The sequence below is a fragment of the Saccostrea cucullata genome, unplaced genomic scaffold, assembly GCF_032062105.1.
Source record: "Saccostrea cucullata isolate Sc308-1 unplaced genomic scaffold, CSIRO_AGI_Scuc_v1 ctg5753, whole genome shotgun sequence".
Lineage (NCBI taxonomy): Eukaryota > Metazoa > Mollusca > Bivalvia > Ostreida > Ostreidae > Saccostrea > Saccostrea cuccullata.
In genome coordinates, this window is record NW_026929432.1 from 7,152 (window position 1) to 30,240 (window position 23,089).

General features: G+C 35.7%; 1 protein-coding gene across 1 annotated transcript; it reads right to left on the reverse strand.

Annotated features, from left to right (window-relative positions):
• Window positions 1–1,825: 1,825 nt before the first annotated feature.
• Window positions 1,826–21,749, reverse strand: LOC134280818 (neurobeachin-like; the record flags this gene model as incomplete). Its single annotated transcript, XM_062763268.1, is given in 33 exon segments — window positions 1,826–2,135; window positions 2,456–2,596; window positions 2,808–2,929; window positions 3,235–3,404; window positions 4,334–4,442; window positions 4,578–4,704; window positions 5,028–5,447; window positions 5,721–6,092; window positions 6,183–6,329; window positions 6,874–7,245; window positions 7,414–7,561; window positions 7,748–7,855; window positions 7,992–8,161; window positions 8,423–8,603; window positions 8,887–9,040; window positions 9,142–9,773; window positions 9,893–10,085; window positions 10,347–10,470; window positions 10,630–10,711; window positions 15,598–15,630; window positions 15,632–15,707; window positions 15,956–16,038; window positions 18,136–18,198; window positions 18,296–18,436; window positions 18,537–18,593; window positions 18,721–18,867; window positions 19,182–19,301; window positions 19,626–19,752; window positions 19,972–20,093; window positions 20,281–20,376; window positions 20,656–20,756; window positions 20,878–21,004; window positions 21,645–21,749. Coding segments are annotated over 33 exon segments (5,349 nt in total), but the record flags the coding sequence as incomplete, so codon positions are not given.
• Between the last annotated feature and the right edge of the window lie 1,340 nt (window positions 21,750–23,089).

Sequence of the window (23,089 nt, forward strand, 5' to 3'; positions counted from 1 at the left end):
ATTTCCGAATATAATGCATATTTAAAGCTGAAATTTCCTACACATTTTACTTGCTCTATATTAAATCTATGATTATTGAATGAAGGAAAAGATTTTTTTATGTTTCATGATGTGATCAAATAGTTTGATCACATGTTAATTTTTATTAAATCTCTTTGGCATTTATGCATAAAATTATCATAAACATTTGCTTGCCTCTAATTATGAGACAAAAAAAATTATTCCTTAAAGCTACATTTTTCTAAATTTTTATTCAACAAACAATTAACCATTTCTTAATTAAGGTTTTATCTTGGATAATTAATCATGTAGATATTTATTAGATACAGTAAAATGTTTATAATCCAGACACCACCATATCCAAACGAAAGTACAAATTAGACATAATGTCTGGAGGATAATTTTTCATCAATCAAATTATTTTATCCTGAAAGTTGTTTTAAAAGATTCTTTGAAATGTACATAGATTAGATTTTTTTTCTGTATTAAGGAGGCCGACTATAGTTTTATTGTGTGAAAACTACAATAGCGAAACTCTTCATTTTTATACCATATATTATTTACATCAACTTCAGTGTACATGCAAAGTTTGGGGGATATCTACCGTCCAGGTATTTTTGAGGGACCGTCTCAAAATACAGGTACATTTACTATAGGATTATATAGGAAAATGCCAATTTTTAGCACTTTAAAGCAAATTATACAAATACTACAATAGAAATTTTGTTCAAACTATAATATTTGATGAGTAATACTATATTATACAATACATGTAAGAAAGACAAAATTCTACCGTCTTGTTACTCAAAATGCAAAAAAAAAGAGCAAATTTTACTACTTTTATAGAGTATTACAAAATATGACGTACGCAATGGATTCACATGGAAACATAATAAAAATATTGGAGATACTCTCAAATTTCTATGTTTTAAATTTCAAGAGCGTATGTTTATTACTTTTTCTTTGATAATATTTTTATTACCCCTTTCCTTAAGAGCTACAGATTATCATAACGTCAAAAACACACTGCAACGACGTCAACCTACCTATCAATTGCAAAATCGGTTAAAAAATTAGTTATATCAAATTGTAATTACATTTTTATACCTATAATTACTTAATTTTGTTTAATTTTAATAATTAAGCGAAAAAAATTGCACTAAAACAGTAAAGACGCTTCATTTTACTATGATGCGCAAAATATTGCGCAATGGAAACTATAGTCGGCCCCCTTAATTGGCATTGTTTCAGCTCATCCTGGGTACGATCTTGTCCAAGGCTAATTCAAATTTGTTTTATAATGACTTCAATTTTCCATTAATTTGTCAAAACAACTCGCAGAGTAACCCAACAAAATAAGATGTGGGTTGGCAACTACGTGTATAATGCATTTTTTTCATGTGACAAAAATATTACCAATGTGAGAGAACTGAACTACAGTTCCATGGTTTGGGATTCCTGGAAGACCATCTCTGCATGCCACTCTTTTAGTTTATTTTAGACTGTGGTATCCAATGTAGTCCAACAACAGCCTCGATCTTTAATATGTAACTAGCTCCATCTTTGAAATGCAGAGGTAGAGCCAAGTTCAACGTTAACTTAGAGAGACTTCAGCTGATTCAGATGATCTTAGATCAATCCAAAAAAGCTGTCTTCTACACCATCAGCAGCCATTATAACTGAAAGTATACTCAACAAAAACCCTGGAAGGCAAAAACACTGTTAAAGACCAGAACACAATGTTCCAGTTGGAGACTTGTACAGCAGAAAAATCTTGAGGATCTCATGTGTTCTACAGAAGACACTGAAGATTTACTACCACTGTCAACCTCATGTAATAATGATGTCTTGTACAAAACACCTTGATATCAGTTTTCTATTATCAGAACAGCTGATATCTTGTTACCTACATACCTACTCTGACCACTGCCCACCTGTATCAGCTGACCATACTTACTACTGCTGATACAGGTACATAACACTGACATACGTCAATACCTTAGGGTCAAGTTTCTTGTTTTCTTCGTTCTCTTCATCCATCTCAAAGTACATCTCTGTTTTAGTGATGGACATGGTTCCATTAATGGCTGCTCCCGGGGCTATCAGCTTACAGGATGTAGACATAGCAACAGGGCCTGTCCAAATTGAAAATAAATATAATCACATGGTGAAACACTTGCTTCTAAAACAATATACATGTACTTGAAATAATTTTATTTTTAAATCTTATCTATGTAATGGAATGTTTTTAATTCACTGATACTGAAAACAGTGGGTGTTACAGATCATAACAGCTGCATAGGTCTACGTAAAGCTTCGAGTTGAACAAATGCTAGGCAAGCACAAGTGTTTATTTGTAAACTGTTTACAACAGAACTTGAAATCTAGCCAACAGTAGGATAGTTACAATGATTTTGAATCCATCATAGCATTACCAAGGAATAGTCCCACCTACCGGCAAACTCTGGTTCCATGTCTCTCTCCTCCATTAGCAGTTCCTCGTCAGTGTAATCTGGCTGAATCTGTGATCTCTTGAGCTTGGCCAGGTGAGCATGGAAGGCCTCTCGGGCCTGGTTAATGGCATCTTCTTCCTCTCCTACAACAACATTCTCAGATCAAAATAGTGTTCATTACAAATTTTTTTCAAAACTTCTCTATTACAGTGCATATATTCCCATGCAGTGCATTTATTCCAAGTTACGAATTCTCTCTAACAGTAACACTTTATTCCTGCATATATGAAGACAATTTTTCATATCAGGTCATTTCATTACTTTAGACTACACTGGACTCCCTGGATTACTAACCATGTTCTAAGGCTGCCTTCAGTGTGGCCTCTGGATGTGTGGATCCATACGGATTCTTAATCAATCTCCGCCTCCGTCTGGAATCGTCCTCCCAAATGTCTAATCGCCAGAAATCAGTGTCACTGAAAAAGTTTATAAACATCACATCAGAATAACCTGATAGACATTCAATATCATAATCTACTATCTTAAAGATGAAAATATTTCCAAGTATATTTTTCCTTAAGTTCCCTCATTGTACTAAAGTTGTTGATTAAGTTGGGCATACAATATATATTTATAAGTTGAAACTTCTAGCTAAACATCACAGTGAAAATTAACATGTGTTTCCCTATTGTGATTTCTCAATAGTATTAATTAATCCCCCTCCCCCTCCAATTTATTTTTGTTTATTATCTATAGTAAGTTAACAGGGGTAATGACTTACTGTTCAGTCTCGGGCTTGCCCCAGGCCCCGTGTTTGTTGGTGAGAATGTTGAGTATTTTGTCTCTGGTTTTAATGGCTACTGTGTGGTCTCGTCGTTTGGCTGCTTTAATGAGATGGTCACACATTTTTTCCTCTTCTTTGCGGTCCAGCATGGTTTGAGCACAAAGGGACTGAAAATAAAATTTTCCATCATGTTTACTTTTTCAGGGAAGAAACAAAATCAATCATCATAGATTCCAAGAATCACAATTAGGCAATCATTTCCAGGTGATATCCTTGTCATACTAAACACACGAGCTCAAGTTTTGTCTCCTTTGCTCCTTTGATATCGTGCTGGTGAAATATTTGTCAATAGGACTTTTTAAAAGAATTTTCTAGCCTACTTCTTTGAACTGGTATATCTTTCATTTCAAGTTGATACTTTAGAAAGTTATCATACAGTAACTTAAATACGGCCAATAATAAGCCTATTTTTTATCATTTCTAGCAATGTGAAAAAAACTTTCAAATGACTCCTTAAAATGTTTCCTAATAAATATTTCTTGATTCTAAATGAGAATTACGGTCCTCCTGTGCGAACAAACAATAATTCTGTTTTCTCAAGGATGCTTTACAGCAAGTCTAGTTGAGTAGAGTGGTCTGGAGTACTGCATAACAATTAAGTTTTTGTTTCAAGCTAAGCAGAAGGGCATAAAGACAGAATGGAGAGCACCTGATGCCTCCACAGCAATAATTAATTAATGTATTCATTTTAAGTACTTGTCATTTAGACAGTTTATGAAAGACAAGAAACTTTTTATTGAAATTTTCAAAGAAGCAATTTGGTTCAGAAAAATGATTTTCTTGGTTCACCATTTTCTCCACATTTATGATTCATATTGAGATAATTAATATTTATTTAATTGTTAGGAAGTAAATGATCCATATGCACAATTACAATGTCCACTGAGGCATTCATTTATTGACCTTGGCAACCCCCGTGCATTTCATCAACATGATGGTAGACATCTGTTCCTTCCCAGAATACCTTGATAATGGCCCTTAATTCACTAATTAATTTTACCTGTATTTAAATACTAAATTCTAATTCACGTCATACCTCAAACTCTGCATGTTTCTGTACGTCTTCTGCCCTCATTCTGTTCAGAATAAACTCGGCTTCATTTGCCACCCTTACAATGTGGTCTCTGGTTGCATGAGCAAGTAACCTACAATTAATATTCAGGTTTTCACTCAAGTCTAATATTTCAGGAACCTTAATAGTTTCCCCATGCTTACTGTAATTGGAATGAAACTCTTTAAGCAAGTTTTCCATCATACACACAGATTTAGTTAATCTTTACCTTCCTTCATTGACAAGTTCTATGAACGCCAGTCCAGCATGCTTCTGTAATGAATTCTGCCATTCCTGGGAACAGAGCAACATGACTAGTTCTACCACTGATGTACTTTGTTTCAAAGTCACCAAACCTAAAAATAATAAATATATATCCAAGGTCAAGTAATATTGTAAATTTAAAGGAAATCCTGTATATAGAAAACTAGAATATATCAAGTTGATGCTTACATATAACAGAGCAATTTCAGCTTTCCATGGTAAATTATTTTACTGTGTAAGAATTTAGAAAATTCCTGAACTTTTGCAAAATACTAGAAGTACATGTATCAAACCCCATATGCACATTTACAACAAAATAATGTGAAATAAAATATTCCAAAGCCATAATTTCCATATACCATTGATAAAATTCATCGTCACAGATTAGTCTGTACTTCAAACAATGTAAACCCACCTCCTATAAGTAGTTCTTGCCCATGAGAGCCAATTAATGTCTTGGACAAGAATGGAGCAAAATCCACAAAGATTTCCCTGAGCAGGGGTGAGACTGACCCCAGGGCTTTCTCCAGCCTCTCCGTGAGGGACCCCGTAGGTTCCCCCACCACAGCAGGCAGGTTGGCCAGAGTGTCGTGAATCTTGTTGGGCATCTGCAGTTTCTCCAGTTTAGGCCTGTCATCCTTGTTAGTGACAGATATGGCATGGATAGGTTTATTGGCTTCAGCTTTCTTGCCCTCATCTTCTTTGTGGTCTCCGTGGACGTCAGCACCAGTCGGTGGTTCTGATGGTGGTTCCTGAGGCAGTTTTTCTTCAGCATGATTTTCTTGAACCTCCCCATTTTCCTTTGGTGTGCTTGGTTTTTCTTCATTTACTTCATCTGTAAGGATAACAGTAATTTGACTTACAACATAAATTAACAACAAATGATGTTGCTCTGTTAATTCCATCATATCAAAGTCACCATTATGTAATAATTAAAACATGAATATTGAATATTTTAATAACTAAAATAAACGGTTATCAAGTTAAAGCTCGGGCACAACTTGAAGCAGTCAAACAGACTGACATACTTGTACATAAACATGTACATAAAAAAATACAGGATATTATGTTTTCTCAAATTTCTCTTCATTTTACTCCTGTATTTTACCTGTTTCCTTTTGTTGTGTTTCCTCCTGTGTTGTTTCCTCTGATGTTCCTGCAGCTTCCTTCTCTTCCTCCTCTTTCTCTTTAGCACCTTCCTCTTCTTGACCCTCAGCTTCCTCCTTTCCTTCCTCTACACCTTCCTCCTTTTCCTCTTTCTCTTCATTGTCCACCTTTTCCTCTGCTTGCTTGGCTTGTTCTTCTTCAACATTATCCTCCTCCTTTGCCTCTTCCTCCTCTGGCTCCTCCTGTTTTGTTTCTTGTTTGGGAGTTTCCTTCCCTGCTTCCTCACTTCCTTCCTCTTCCTCCAGCTGTGCTGAGTCTGCACTTTTGTCAAGGTCTTCACTTCCTGTAGCTGACCTTGTAGCTGAATCCTCATCTAAAATAGCAACAAACCAAGATTAGCAATGACCAATGCTCATCTAGAAATGGTAAGGAAAATTTTGTAAGTCTATTTTAAACTTATTACCTGTTGTGTCTGTAATGTTGATGTCAGCTTTGATCTTCATTTTGGGGGATTCCTCCATGCTTTGGTTGGCTGATGCCTCTTCTCCATCGATTACCTCCCTTGATATGTCTCCATCACTGGTAACGTCTCCACTATCAAACTCCTCATCTGTTCAAGAAATCAAGCTTATTAACAGGTGTACAGAACATGCATAAAGGTCCATGTTTGGAGTAAAACACACTAAGTATTCGTTTGCAACTATTTTAAATATCCTGATAGTTTTTACATTATGAAATAATCACCTGTCACAGGAATATTATCAGTTCATTCCAGAATATACACAAAATTCATACCAAAAGGTTCAATATCACAAATAACAATTATAGAAAGTTTATCTATTGGAACTTTAAGAGAATTCTACTGTTTTATACAGGAAACCATACATCTCAAAGTAATGAGTGGTAAAAACAAGAGAAGAGAGATAACTTTTTCATCATTTTCAAATGAAAAATAAAATGATGCACAGTAATAATGGAAACTCAAATATATGGAGCAAATAAGCTTATACCAAATGAAAATAATATCTAAACCTTGAATAAATGTGAGAGAATAAGGTCATAAACGCAATAGATATACAACAAGACGACATCCATGCTATTCATCAATAATGAGACAGCTATGTGGGGCACACAATAATGAACATCCAGGTAACCTTTCTTCCCCTCGTGAGCCTCATTCTCAACAGACTCGGTCTCGGTATTTGTCTGGGTGAGCGAGTCTGACTCAGTCTCGGTCGTCTGGGTGTTTGGATCTTCCTGAATCTCATCATAAGAACTCCGACTGCCACTCAACATTTCGGCCAGCACACTTCCTCCCCCATCATCTTCTGTTACAATTGCCTCAACCATAGCCTTGTCTAGAGGTTTGTGTTCTGGAGGCAAATCTTCCCCTGAGTCTTCTTCTTCCTCATTTAACCTAGCTCCGTTTGCTTCTTGATCCGACTTGCTCATTTGTAGCCCCAATTTATTTTCTCCATTTTGATTTCCTTCCAAAAGTGGCCTTAGGTTTTGTAAAATGGCTGAAGCTTGTTGAACAAATAAATTTCTCTAGTGTGATTATAAAGCCTTGATTTATCTTACGTTTTCAGAGTTGCAAGACAAAGTAAGACAAATTTTACAATGATTCTATTCTATGTCTGACAATTTAATACAATATCTAGCTGGTGACTGAGCTAATACTATAAGCATCTTACCTGAAGGGGAGTTGATAGACATTCTGTGGGAGGTTGGGGTGGCAGCTGGGCTGGGGGGTTCCAAGATGTCCCTGTACTTAGACACCATCAGCACTGAGGTGAAGTACACAATTGCCAGGGCCAAGAACTGGGCTTGTTTTGTCTCCTCCTGAAAAACAAGTTCATTATTCAATGCAATATAAAAGTAGTTCCGGAAATTGCATACCACTACATCCTGCTGCTCAAACATATGATACATAAATTCATAAAGTACCTTTTTAGCATTTTCCCAAAAAATTGTTAAAATTGAAAAAATAAAGAAATTTTTTAAAATTTTAATTGAATTTAGACTCACCACATCTCTATAGACGACAGCTCTCAGTCTATTAATGTCTGTATCCTGTAACAGCTTATCAAAGTCCTTGATGGGAGAAGCCTGCTCATTCAGATTCTCAACAATATTCTACAATTACACAAAATACAAATTACCAGGTTATAACAACAAATTTAAAAGAAAAATCTCATCAGGACTTATCTATCTGTAATACCAAAATTCAAAGGACATCCCCCATATAAAAAAATTCTATGTTCCTTCGTACCTTTTCTGTTGGGTGTGAGGCCATGATAAGAGCCTGTATGGGGTCCATCCCGTTAAAGCTCCTGGATCCTCTGGTACTACTAGAGGGGGATGCAGTGGGAGTACCGGGAGGGGATCTAAGATGGGATCGGTGACGACATTCCAGGCAGTTCCTCACCGCTGAGGTACATACTGTGACCACAAAAATAACATATTTATTGCATGAAACGAACCTTCACGAAAACTATAATTTCATATATTATCTGGCAAGTTATCCTTCTTTCTTCTTTTGATTGAGTAACTGGGAACTTCCATTTTTAGAAAAGACTAATTCAATGGTTACTATGCTTACATCAATTTGAATACCTTTTATAAGTTTTTTTGATAAAATACTGCAAAAAAGGTAAAATTTACCAATAAAGAATGGTAAAATAATGTAAGTTTAGATTTTACCGAGTCTTAGACACTGCCTCAAGATGCCACCAGCAGGCATGTTCTTTTCTTGTTCCAACTCGGCAAAATTAGTGGAGCTGGCAAATATGAGTACATCAGTCAGATTCATGATCCTCTGAAGGATAGAGACAGCCTGCTCAATACTCAGGCCCTGGGTTGGCTCCAAAATCTCCACCTCTCCCTGTATAACACACAGCTTTTGAGTAAGATCAACTAGATTCATTTCAAATAACAGTTTGGAGATGACGTGTAACTGTATATCATTTCATCATTTTTGATGAACTCAATTTTTTTTCCCCAATTTCTTCTTTACACCAGACCTCAAAATTAGGTACACCGATAAAAAATTGAAAAAAATACTGAGAATACTAATGGTATAATAAGATACAAATTTACCTATCTTTGGCAAGAATAAGAAAACTTGATCCCCACACTGTTACAAATACATCATTTGTAGTACTTACACTTGGTGATGTGGCAGCAGCCAGCAGGGGAAGTAACCCTCCACATGACGTTATCAGGTTGTCAGCCAGCTGGGAAATCATGTGAGTGACATTCACTACATACACATGGTTCTCACTGGCATTTACAAAGTCTATCACTGTCCGAGAACTATGGCTGTATAAAGGAGAAAACAAAACAATCTCAGACTTTCTGTTAAAGTCAATACAAAAACTGGAAGAGTAAAAATAGATACTGTAGCTTGTATGTGCACTTACCTTTTCCAGACTTGTACATCAGTTTCTATAGAGAACAAAAGATCAGACAGAAGTTTTTGGTGTAAAGCTGACCATCTGAATTCTGGGATTCTAAAGGGAGGGGCACGGGGGCCTGTACTGAACATTTTAGTTCCCCCCTCCCTAAATGACTGTGAGCGGGTGGGGTATTTCTTGGTCTCCGCTGGTCGGGGTCTGTCGAGTGATGCAGACCTTCTGACCGTTGGTCGACCCTCGGACGACTCTTGCTCCACCACTTCCTGTTGTGGTGGCTCCCTGGCCTCCGCCTGTGGTTTCTTGGACTCCACCTTCTGGACGACATCATTAATCACGTCCTCCAGGAATTGTTTGACTTCACTGTTTGGATCCCCCTCACTGGGTTCTGCCACTTCACCATTGGTCAGTTTGCCAGCATTGTTCACATTGGAGTCCTCCGTTTCTTCACTCTCCTCTGGTATTTCTGTCACTTTGACGGTACTTTTTGGTACTGGTTTATTGAGGACTCTGTCTGATACACCTGACACTGTACTGACAGGGTGCTGATCTCGTTCTTGGGGGTCAACATCATCAGCTTTCACCTTGACATAATGGTCGTACATCTTGGACATGTGAATTTTGAAATCTTCATAGGCAACCTGAGTATAAAAATATACCATTTAGTAACCTAACTAATGTTACAGTTCACACCTACTCAGTAAAAACAAATTTTGTATTCTTATTTTAAAAATCTACTCAGGTAAATTCTTTCATTTACCTTTGAGTGCAGAATAGCTAAGGTATCAATCCAAACTCTCCATCCCCCAAACTCAAACTTGATAGCGTGATGTAGGAGCATCCTAAACAACGCCATCACCATGTCTGTAATCTTCTGTTCCTCTTCATTACGGGGGTAGATGTACGCTAGAGTGAACAGCCAGTCCTGCCACACTGACATCTGCAGCACAGTCCTACAATACACCAAGTTCATTGAAAATAAAATAATAACTAGGTTAGAGTATATAATAATCTGCGTGTAATTGTTCCTCAGTAAAATGAAAATGCTACACGGAAGATGGTCATAAAAAAAATCATGCCTTCAACTCTCAGAATTTCCTATCAATCATAGAAAATTTGAAATTTATTTTGAAACTGCATAATAGAATAAGATCTTTAACAAAACAATTTGCAATGGTTGACTGAGTGAGAGGTCATTATCATATAAGTGTCACCTTCTGTTATCCCTGTTGTTGTTACACAGTATGGTCAGATCAGACAGGAAGCAGCGTTTGACCTCCATAACTACAGGACTAAGCTTGGACTGCCGGATCATGGTCGCCACCACCTTCAGAATAGCTGTAAAACATAATCAGATCTCAAGTTAAATACCATCACTTGTAATCAGCAATGAACAAAAAGTTTCAGAAAAACATTTTAACATCAGTTGTAAACTTATTATCAGTCAATTCATTACGATTTCCTTGTACCGGTATATTTTTTTTAAAGCATCATTACCAGAATTTTCAATTTTGATGTTTGAATCTGGTTCTGTGTGTTTTTGTGTGCAGGTCTCCAATGTCATTCTTTCTGTCAGAAGCTGAAACATAAAACATATCACTGTACATTTCAATGTAATAAAATTTATTCTTTATTTTTAACACATTCTTACATTAAGAATTTAACAGTAAAACACACATATTATGAAATGCCAGGGACAGCTGATTTATTTTCTTTATAAGCTTAATTCTTAATCCAATACAGCAAGTTCGTAATATGTTTTAAAGCCGTGGGGAATAAAATTACTCTATTGTAGATCACTTAATTTTCGCGACACCTTATTTTCGAGAGATAGTAATTGACTCTTGATTAGCGAGACAAAATTTTCACGAATTGTGGTTATTGCTCTATATAATCTTAAGGAATACTATTATACACAAGAATTAAATTTTTGCGAGCACACTGTCTCACGTAATTACGCGAAAATAAAGTTCTTGCAAATAAAAAGTGATTTACAGTATAATAATTTAAGATATTCTGATGTTTGAAATGCTAAAATTTAACTTAATTAATTATCAGCTGCAATTTAGAGGCTAAAATATGTTACTTGTTTAACCAATACTGTAGCGATCATCATAGCTCTGACTATATCAGCCTAATGAACAGCTAGACACCCAAAGGATTCTCGTAAAAGATCAAAACACCATACAGTAAATAACTGTGTCAACACATGTAGAGAAAAAGGCTTAACTTATTTAACACCAATAAAAAGTAGACAACTATTTTAAATCTTCTCAACGCCACGTCAAGACACCACCTCAATAAACCATAAATGGCTGTACCCGTCAACCCCACACAATCAAAACATATGAAATACGAACTTGCTGAGAATTTAATTCTTCTTGTATGGGCAACAATCTTAAGCTAAATAGATGTTGCACAGTTGGAGAGATTTTAACAGTTATATCAGGTAGCTGGTCATCACAGAGACCCGAGAACCAATTACTTTTCATTTCCATACCTCCCCGCAGGAAGCCCATACCCAATATTTTTACCCATAAGCCACGTACAATGTAAATCTCCGCAAAGTGTATAATGTTACCATATGTTTTTGCTACTGATAATTAAATTAAAGATCAAAGCTGACAAGATTTTATTTTTCTTCTTTGTAATAGTAATCTTTAATTATCAGGATATTTTCATTAATAGCTGTTTTAAGGGTAAAACACACAATATATGATGGAATTAGGACTGTCAAAAGAAAATCGGCCTGATTTGACACGAACAAATGCTTACAAAACTTCCTAAAAATAGAAATTATACACAAGATGATCAGAGCAACATTAGATACATTTTATACACAGTTGACTGAGCTTATGCTATCTGACAAAACAATAACAAAACTAATGTCAAACTCTGCCGAAAAATGTCCACAAAAAAGTTTATTTTAACCCAACTAAGCATGACACCATCTTCACGCTTTAAGGGCTTGAAAATATTTTGAGCGGAAAATCAAGTTTGAAATATAAATTGATCTGTCCTTTGAAAAATGACTAAACTTTGGCACTGCTTTTAATTCATCACACCTCTTCATGCAGTTTATATTTTGTCTAATTTCGCTTATCACTGAATCTGATCAGGGGTTAGTTGTCTCCGATATAAAAGACTCGCGCCTTTGCGTTAAGAGATAGGAACTGGTTGATATCTGGTCTGTCGCGGATCATTGTTCGGTAGATCATCATCTTACAGCTACCACTACCTCTCCCCATCCCAGAAAGCCAAATAAAACATCTACCCGACTCCGATCATACTGGCGTTTGATGCCGAAGTAAGAGCATCTCGGATTACAATGTGTTAAAAAAACAAGGCATTTATCGCTCTCTCACAAACAATACTGGCTACTTCATAACTTGCATTTGAATATTACATCAAATTCTCCTTTTTTGAGGTTCATAAGATATGACCATCATTACTGATGTGGTATAGATAATTCAATGAGAGATTATATCAGTGAGGGATCCTTTTCTTATTATGATGCATGCGATGGTCTTCATTTGTCCAAAACGCATTGCCTTGTGTCCTCATAGTTAGGTGGAAAACTCGGTGAAGCCAAAAAAAACATTGTCAACAAGTTTTGTCTCATATTTGTAACATCAGAAAGAAAATTGTCCCCCGCCTGGTGGTTTAATTCTTAGACAAAATTATTGTTAAAATTCAGCCATAGACTATAATAAGATCAGTGGATAATTTGAGATTCTTTACACATGGAGTATCTATTGAAATGGCTAATGTCTGGGTTTTTAATACAAGCATGTACAAATGTTTTAGAACAAAGAATCAGGAAGACTTACATGCACATGAATAAAAAGCAAAAAAAAAATTATGAATTTTTATAAAGTAGAAAAGGGGGCAGGGATCAGGGGCTGGGGGAAGGGGGGGGGGGTCTAGAGAGAGAGAAAAATTGAATGACTGAGATTTATACATTTTATTTTGACTACAGTAAATTAAGATGAAGAATATATATAACAAAAGATTTCTTTCTACTAGGCTGTCAAAAAGAGTCATGAAGCATAAAATATTTATCACAATACCACCTACACTATGATTCTTCAACAAATAATCTAGCAATGAGCGTATACAGTTTTGATATCTTTTTTTGGACTTTTTCTTTTACAAAGAGAGAACAGATATTGGGTGCAGACTGTAATATGCCACCTCCCTGATCTAATTACATTTCCATTGAGCGGCAGCTCCGATCAGCCTTGCCTCATGGATAATTTGTACCTACTGCAACGGAGTCTCCCAAATCGATGATCAAAATGAAAAGAGATGATGCTCTAAATATGCTTTCTTTTCCCGAGCTGTCAATTTTTTTCTAAATTAAATAAGGATAATGCAAACAGGGTAACTAGCAGTGTGATTCAGGGTCAGCCCAGTTCACCTCAGTTCTGGTCCAGTGCCGTAATTTGTTCATTAACTGCAGGATCACATTTGGAATATCAAGCATTCGGTGGGACTGACTAGAATTGTGAAAACGCTTTAGAAAACATTTTTAGATCTGTCTCAATGCTTAACTAAGTGGCTACTAAAGAACTAGTCTTGTCGAGCAGGAAATGCGGCCCTGATATTTCAATCAAAACATTTCAGGATTTTCAATTAAGTAAGCTATGATACACCAGCAACAAACAAATAACTTTTCATTCATTACTGGGGGCATGCATGTAACTATTTTAATGGGCATGTAAAAAAACTCCCAGTCAGACAAATTCTTTTCATACTGACAAGAAAGATTTTCAGATATAACCTCAGTTTAAAAGAAAAGTTTAAATAATATTGACGTAATTTCACTTATATACTGCATTTTTCACCTGTATGAAAGGATTTTGAACAAGATGTATTTACTGATAAATTTTTCGGTAATGCCATTTTGAAAAGATGTGATGTAATTTACGGTTTTAATATCGTGTGATCTAACTTCCATTCTCTGTTTATCTTGGCCACTTCAAGTAAAGTTGTGTGTTTGCGCTCTTGTTAAGTTGACATGTGCAACATCTTAAAATGGCTCTGCCAAATGCACTTAATTTGAATTTATCAGGCCTTGGGTGTATTGACAATTGCCTATCATTTATCAAGACATAATTGATTAATTTTGCTAGTTTACCACAAACTGAAATCTTTTGCTAACAAAGTCAGAAAAACCTCAAAAAAGGCATGATGGAGTTAATGTTCAACCAAACATGAACGATATCAAAATACTTTCTCAGGTCTGTTATGCCATAAATTATTCAAGGATTCAATTAAGATGGGAGCTCCTTTATCATATTTTACAAGTATACATTATTATTATTTCCAATCTAAGAGAATTTATTTTTCTTAATTTACTCTCACCACTATATATATCAAAATGATGAATTCCTTTTTCAAAAGCATGAATTTATAAAAAAGAAAAGCTAGCATCAAAACTGTACTTAACAGATGTTATGCATATTTTTCTTGAAAGCATAAAGCTTCAAATATATAATGGAAAAATTATTAAAATATTGTATTCATATTAATGATGAATTCAAAATTAATTTGATACTTGTTGATGAGGCAACCTTTTGCGTAATGTTTAAATATCTTTTTAATTCCAAAATACAGAATTTCCTATTTTTGTTCATTCTTGAAAATTTACACCATTGTTTAAATGGAAGTTCATGTGTTTTTAGATAAATGATTTTTTAATGACAGTGCACCCAAGTTATATTCGCATCCCCTTCAAAATAATAGGAGCAAAATTCGCCATGTACATGTGGAAAATTTCAGCTTTAGAAATGAAAAACGATACGTGCCTTTCCCCGTCAATTGAAATTGACCATATGACTTTGTGTCAACAATATATGTAAATTCAATAGAATCAATTTGAATAAAATATGACACCTGAGCATCATGCAACAACTTTACAATGATAGACTCTGGTTCATGTTTTAAACTAGACGTCATGGCATTCACAATTTTGAAAGAGGCACCATTGCTAATCATAACTATACACTTAGCATGTTTAGTTTGGTTACTTAATACCCATAGACAGAGTAGGGGAACAAAAAAATGCATTTCGACTAATCAGTAATATTCAGCAATAATCAGTATAGTGCCACTACCACATATGAACGCCTGACCCTTGGTCCACACATTTCACAATTTTGAAAAGGCACCCTTGCTTATCAAAAATGTTTGACTTTTACCAAGGAGCAGATTTCAACCACTTAATTCATTTTCAGTATATAAGTAGAGCCCCCCCCCCCCCCCCCCCCCCCCCCCCCCCCCGGATGAAAACAGATAGCAATACACCTGAGTTTACTCAGGTGACCTAAAAACAAAGACTGGAGTGCCTCAAATTTTGTCTTCTTATTATGCAAGGACAAAAAAAAAATACCACAGTTTTTATTACATAAAAAGTCATTTATGTTGAAATTCAATTACATATATATTCAAAGATCCTCTTACCTTCTCCAGCAGATACCCTATGACCAGGAAGCCGCTGATTCTGCATCATCTGTTGTTGTATGGTGACAGAGCTCTCCATCAAACTGCTGACAATGTGCATCAACTTTGAACTGAAAGATTAGGCAAAGTGAAATATATAGAAAAACTTGTTGAGGAAAAGTTCTGGGGAAACATTTACAATGCATTGTTAAGAATTTTGCTGGGGATTCAAAAAAATCACTATATATCAGAAAATTCCATAGTTCATATAAAATGAGTATCACTGTACACATTGTAAGCAATCTTTGAATTTCTAAAATACTCAAAATGTTTTTCTACTGATATATTTTTTTAAATGTGTTAATGTGTTTCTTTTTACCAAATAGTGTAATCCACTTCACTAGATGAGTTCTCTCCCTTTCTAACTGGCATGTCTAATTGACCAAACAATGGAAACACAACCTAAACATAGAAAAAACATGGGTAATCAAAGATTACGAAGCTCACCTCGACGAATGTTATCAGTGTAAGTAATGCAAATCTCACATCATATTTTCTTAATATCTAGTATTTATCCCAACAACAATATTCTTGCAAGTTGTGTTTAACCTCTTACAGCGCATATACACATTTCTACTCATGTAGCGTGAAAAACATGTATAGTGTAAACAAATATTCATCAATTTGTTAATACTGCAGATATCAAGGTTCAAGTTCATTGGGATTAATCTGTTCCCAAAACTTTAACCTGGTCTCTTGTATGGAAAATATAGGTCAGATCGAGCATCTGAAGCAAGTCTGGTAGTGTCCATCCCTAGATGCATCATCCATGCAAGTTTGGTTCGGGTAGGTCTTATAATTCCTTGGGAAAATATAGGTCAGATTCAGCATCCGAAGCAAGTCTGGTAGTGGCTATCCCTAGATGCATCATCCATGCAAGTTTGGTTCAGGTAGGGCTTATAGTTACTTAAGAAATTAAAATATACGTCAGATCCAGCATCTGAAGCAAGTCTGGTAGTGTCTATCCCTAGATGCATCATCCATGCATGTTTGGTTAAGGCAGGGTTTATAGTTACTTGGGAATGAAAATATAGGTCAGATCCAGCATCCGAAGCAAGTCTGGTAGTGTCCATCCCTAAATGCATCATCTATGCAAGTTTGGTTCAGGTAGGGCTTATACATGTAGTTACTTGAGAATGAAAATGTAGGTCAGATCCAGCATCCGAAGCAAGTCTTGTAGTGTCCATCCCTAGATGCATCATCTATGCAAATTTGGTTCAGGTAAGTCTTATAGTTATTTGGGAATGCATCCGAAGCAAGTCTGGTAGTGTCCATCCTAGATGCATCATCCCTACAAGTTTGGTTCAGGTAGGTCTTATAGTTACTTGGGAATGAAAATGTAGGTCAGATCCAGCATCCGAAGCAAGTCTGGTAGTGTCCATCCCTAGATGCATCATCCCTACAAGTTTGGTTCAGGTAGGTCTTATAGTTACTTGGAAATGAAAATGTACGTCAGATCCAGCATCCGAAGCAAGTCGGGTAGTGTCCATCACTAGATGCATCATCTATGCATGTTTGGTCTGGGTAGGGCTTATAGTTCCTTGGGAATGGACCTACTCCAAAAACTTTAACCTGGTCACTCATCTGGAAAATGTAGGTCAGATCCATCATCTGAAGCAAGTCTGGTAGTGTCCATCCCTAGATGCATCATCCATGCAAGTTTGGTCTGGGTAGGGCTTATAGTTCCTTGGGAATGGACCTACTCCAAAAACTTTAACCTGGTCACTCATCTGGAAAATGTAGGTCAGATCCAGCATCCGAAGCAAGTCTGGTAGTGTCCATCCCTAGATGAATCATCCATGCAAGTTTGGTTCAGGTAGGGCTTATAGTTACTTGGGAATGGACCTGCTCCAAAAACTTTATCCTGGTCACTCATCCTGGGAATGGACCTGCTCCAAAAACTTTAACCTGGTCACTCATCTGGAAAATGTAGGTCAGATCCAGCATCTGAAGCAAGTCTGGTAGTGTCCATCCCTAGATGCATCATCCATGCAAGTTTGGTCTGGGTAGGGCTTATAGTTCCTTGGGAATGGACCTACTCCAAAAACTTTAACCTGGTCACTCATCTGGAAAATGTAGGTCAGATCCAGCATCTGAAGCAAGTCTGGTAGTGTCCATCCCTAGATGCATCATCCATGCAAGTTTGGTCAGGGTAGGGCTTATTGTTACTTGGGAATGGACCTGCTCCAAAAACTTTAACCTGGTCACTCATCTAGAAAATGTAGGTCAGATCCAGCATCCGAAGCAAGTCTGGTAGTGTCCATCCCTAGATGCATCATCCATGCAACTTTCGTTCAGGTAGGGTTTATAGTTACTTAGGAATGGACTTGCTCCTAAAACTTCAACCTGGGACGCCGACGCCAACACCAACGCCGGGGGTATAGCATAAGCTCATCTCGACTTCGTCGAGGTGAGCTAAAAATGATTCCCGGCTGCATTTTGAATGTTAATTCACCTCTTTGATTAGAAAACAATAATTCCATACATATGACTACAAACCTGGATTCCTCCAAGTGAATGAAGAGTACTGTAGATGGAATGTGTTATCACAGCCTTTACATCCTGTTAAAGACACAGTAAAATTGAAATTATCAAAAATAGATTGAAATCTTTAAATTCTTGAAGACACATAGCCATTCTTGGCAATATGATTCCTTACCCCAGACATGAGAGCATGCTGAACATGGACAAAGTAGGAGACATTTCCTTTTGGTGCTGATTCCAGACACAGCTGACCGTCACATGCTATAGGGTTATACATGAATACGATCAACGATGTCAACTTCCCATCATACAGCAGCTAAAACAGAAAGGGGTTTTTAAACAATAATGAATGAAGAATAGTTTAATTTACAAATTATTACATGTATTTCTGAAAAGTGTTTTGAAAACAAACTTACTCTTTTGTTGACCACAACAGTTCCCAAACCGCTTTCATTTTCAAATCGAAACTGGCTCTAAAAATTGTAGATTTGATATGAATATTAAGTTGACAGATAAAACTAGCATTCTGTGAAAAAAAGAATGCAATTGAAACTGAGGAAGGCTTGAGCACCGGGTATGTTCAGGGCTAGAAAATATTACCTTGTAACTTGGTCCTAGATAAAATATGGCTGATATTTGTTGAGGTGTGAGGGCCTCACTGAATAGATAAACAGTGGACATCTGACCACAGAACATGTGATCTGTCTCTCCTTCAGAACTGGCTCCCAGAACACATTTGTCAAAAGGCTGTATAGAAATATAAATACAAGTACTTAATAGCATGTTTAGTGAAATACTATACTCTTTTTGATCATTTACACTAAATTATATACCATGGTTTTCTTTTAACTGTAAATTCTCATTTTTATTTTGTTTAGGATGAGAGAGTACTCAGCTGCCAGCATTTACCAAAATAACTCATATACATCAATCTCTATCAACTTTTCATACAAGCAGTATTCCAATAAGATATGGATAAAATATGCAGTCAATAAACATTTAAACCCATTGCATGATTCATTAGCTACAAATAAACTGCTTCATGGTTGGCTTATTCTTACATCACTGGTGCTGACGAGCCAGGAAATGTCTGTGCTGGACACGATTTCTCCGTTAACGTAACATCGCAGCTCTGATTTACTCCATCGATTGTATACATGTACCACCGTCACCATGTACCACTGAAATATACAATTCAGTCTGTAACTCTTTTGATATACATGTAAATGATTCAATATTACGAACTGGCATCCTTAAAATTTTTTGCTAGCCAAAATTATTAGGGCAGTGTTGGTAGATTATGAGACCAACCACTAACTGATTCAATCCTGTGACTTTTTTATTTCTAGTGTACCCATTACGTCTTTTAACAAGATTGCTCATATCAATACAAGAGTACATGTACTTTAAAAATTGTTGTCTGGATCACATGAAAAGCATGAGTGAACAATATTTTCATTTTTAAAAGAGCAATAAATTTCATCTCCCTATCTTATTTTATTTACTTTTCTGGGCTGGAAGTCATATTTGACACAGTGCTGGAAACCTTTGCCTTTGATCTTCATGGTTGTGATGACCAGGGAATTTCCAAGGAAATGGGCAGAATATCCAACCCCTTTGTTGGTTTTAAAACTACAAAGAATTATAAATTTCCTGTGTAAATTTTAATATTCACACCATTAACATTTTTATTCTGACTATAACAGACATCACTGAAACCATTACCAATTTTTTAAAGTTTTCATACATATATTTTTGCAGCTAAATCAAACAAAATCTTTACAATATGCATGTACAGTATGATTTACTGATCACTATCCACAAAACTTCATTAAGCTGAACTATACTTACCAGTATAGATAGGGTTTTTCTCTCTCCACTGTGACCCCAGTAACTGGGTCTAGTCGTAACCAGCATGTAAATGTCCAGCCATTCTGGTATGGCCAGGTTTTTATTGGAGGAAGGGCAATAAACTAAAATTGAAACAATTTCAATTTAATGACTTCACCATAATAGAGATAAGTAATTAACGACGACATATATTGATCTTTGTTTTTCTACATGCAAAATATAAACTCATGAAAGTTCCAATCTTTGTAAAATAGCAGCTTTAACCAACCTCAGCTACACAAGAAAAGACAAAAATAAGTTTGTACATACTGATCCCTTTTTCCCTGGGAAGCTGAAGAACTCATCAGGACCTTCCCTCTGTGGCATCACTTGTAGGACCGACAATAACTTCACGGCATGTCTTTGCTATACATAAAATAAATAATCCTTTGTTACTTGTAAAAAGCATATCATCAAAATGATGGTATAATTTTGTTATTATCTATGTCTATCATATTTAGTGAATAGATTCCATTACAACAGAAACATCTCATTAAGATTATAGCATGTCTCCAAATGGTGATTCTCAACTTCATAATACGAGCCAAAATATCACATATGAAAGATACATTAATGCATTGTACACATGCAGATAAAAATAAAACCAAGGGCCCAAAACAGAAATTCTCTGAGCCATTTACTTACCCACTCCCCTTCTGAGGCCTCCAGGATGGAGAACAACATTTTCAGTTCTCGGACCGTGATGCTGTAACTGGCCAGTGTAGACAGCATGTCCACCAGAAGATCTATGAAGGTCAAAACAGATACTATTACATGTATCTCATATTCTTTTGATAAAACATTTAGGAGGTACCAGTATTTGGCATATATTTGTTATAAGCGTGTTTTACAGTATTTATCCGATACCTGCTATGACATCGTCCACATCCTTCATCAGATTAAGAGCATGTTCTATCAGCCCCACCTCTGTACACGCTTGTAAGTTCCGACGACTCTTCTTTAACATCGCAGTAAAAACACTCCATATTTCAGCCTGCAAAATATAATTACTCGTAAATTGTTACTTAAATATAAAAAAATTTTATCCAAAACTACTCAAAAGTATTCTACACTTGTTTACCTATACAGACCTTTTATATACCTAATAATGATTGACTATCTGAAGTTTAACATCCTTGCAAGATTTTTTCATCCAATAAAGTGGGAATGCTATTGAAGGGCTTAAAGGACAAGGTAGGGTAATGGCCGAATCTGGCCCCTTACTTGATATAAAAATCAGTTCTAGTACTAGTACATCTACAAATGTACTAGTACATCTACAAATCTGAGTCATTTCTTCCTCTTTTTCTGAATCAGGACACCTGTCTAAAGGTATTATTTTTTGCTGCTATTAGAATAAGTAAATAATGATCTTATAAATAATTCACATAAAATTGCCTGCTGGCATTTCTTATAAAAGGCATTTCTTATAAAGTATATACGATATGCACTACATTCTGTGTGTAAAGAGTACACAAATAATCAATGCCTACAACTGCACAATATGTAAACAAGTTCTTTAAGCCATTATTCTGATGATATGGTGCCCTCTGGGTTTTCCACACAAAGATAAACAAGGAGACAATACCAACATTGCATTATAACGATACATTCTGTTAGATCACACTGTGTACCTGTAGTGTTACAGTACAACTGGAGAAGACGCGTAACATATGAAGAATATTCTGTGGCTCCTGGATGATGAAGTTTGTCTCAATGTCAAACTCTCCTCCCACCAGCTGAAAAAGAAGCAATTGAAAATGTTTGTTCATTCAAATATAACATACTGATAGTAAACAATGTTTAATATTTCATGTAACACATTCTTATTACTATGTATTTCAATGATTCAGATAAAAACTGCTAATTCAATCTAATTCACTGGTAAAAATAATTTAATGCAATTAATTAAAATATCATATCCATCATCACAAACTACAGCAAAAATGTAGGATCCTCCCCCCATTCTGAAGAGAGAGTTACATGAAGACTCCAGATTGTGGCTTGAGATGATGCATAATATCATGAGTAAAGAGGGACTGACAAAAATATTAGAGAAATCAAAAAAGAAATATGGATTCCTATTTTAACTTTGACCAAAGATTGTCATACATGTATCCATATTTGTCATTTCTATTTCAAAATCATAGATGAATAAAAATTAAATGCATAATTAACAAATTAAAATGGTGATAAAAAAGCCATGTCCTTTAATCACCCTTTTTTTAAATTGAAATCAAAGATATTTGATTTCTTTTTTAGATCAAGGCACAATCAATGAGCATCTCAGCTAGAAAAAAATGTCTTTATACAACATTTTATTGAATTCAAATAAACATAACCTATAAAACTCATCCATCTGCAAAAAGACAATCTAACATACACTGGACTGGGAAAAGATCAATTTTTGCAATAATCTAGTAACTTTTTTCTTTTACATGTTCAAGGAGAAAACTGCTGAGATAAAATATTTAAAGTAAAATGACTATAAGTCCTTATTTTGAAGAACGATCGAGAACTGTCTCATCAAGGACACTTGTCCTAAGACAGAGGTAGCTGCTCTAATTTATTTTCCTCCTCATTTCCTTTAATTTAATAAAATTCAACTTCAAGACGGCGCAATTACTGGGCGGCAAATCAATGGCTGTTACCAAAGACTTGGATAATTCAATATAATTGGTCTAAAATTTTGTTCATTATGGACAGAATAATTCAGTTTCTTCCAGTTTAATTTCCAAATCAATCATCCATACACCATCAAGGAGACACTGTTAATTCATGATGAAATTGTCAGCTTATGGTGAAGGATTTCACTCCATTGTTATGGAGACTGCTCTACACAAGAGCTGTACCAGACTTTGGTCATTGTGGGGTTTTATAGGGATAGGGATGAATTCCTGAGGCACTAACTAAAGTCTGATGCTTTTATATCTGAATGATGCTACAGACACCTTCTCTCAGACAGATCATTACCAGATATTCCCTAACTAGCTTTACAAAACTCCCAGGCATGGCTTTTTCTTTAACCAAATTATAAACTAATTTTCAAAAGCTTTTCCCTGGGACCCAGTGGGATTAT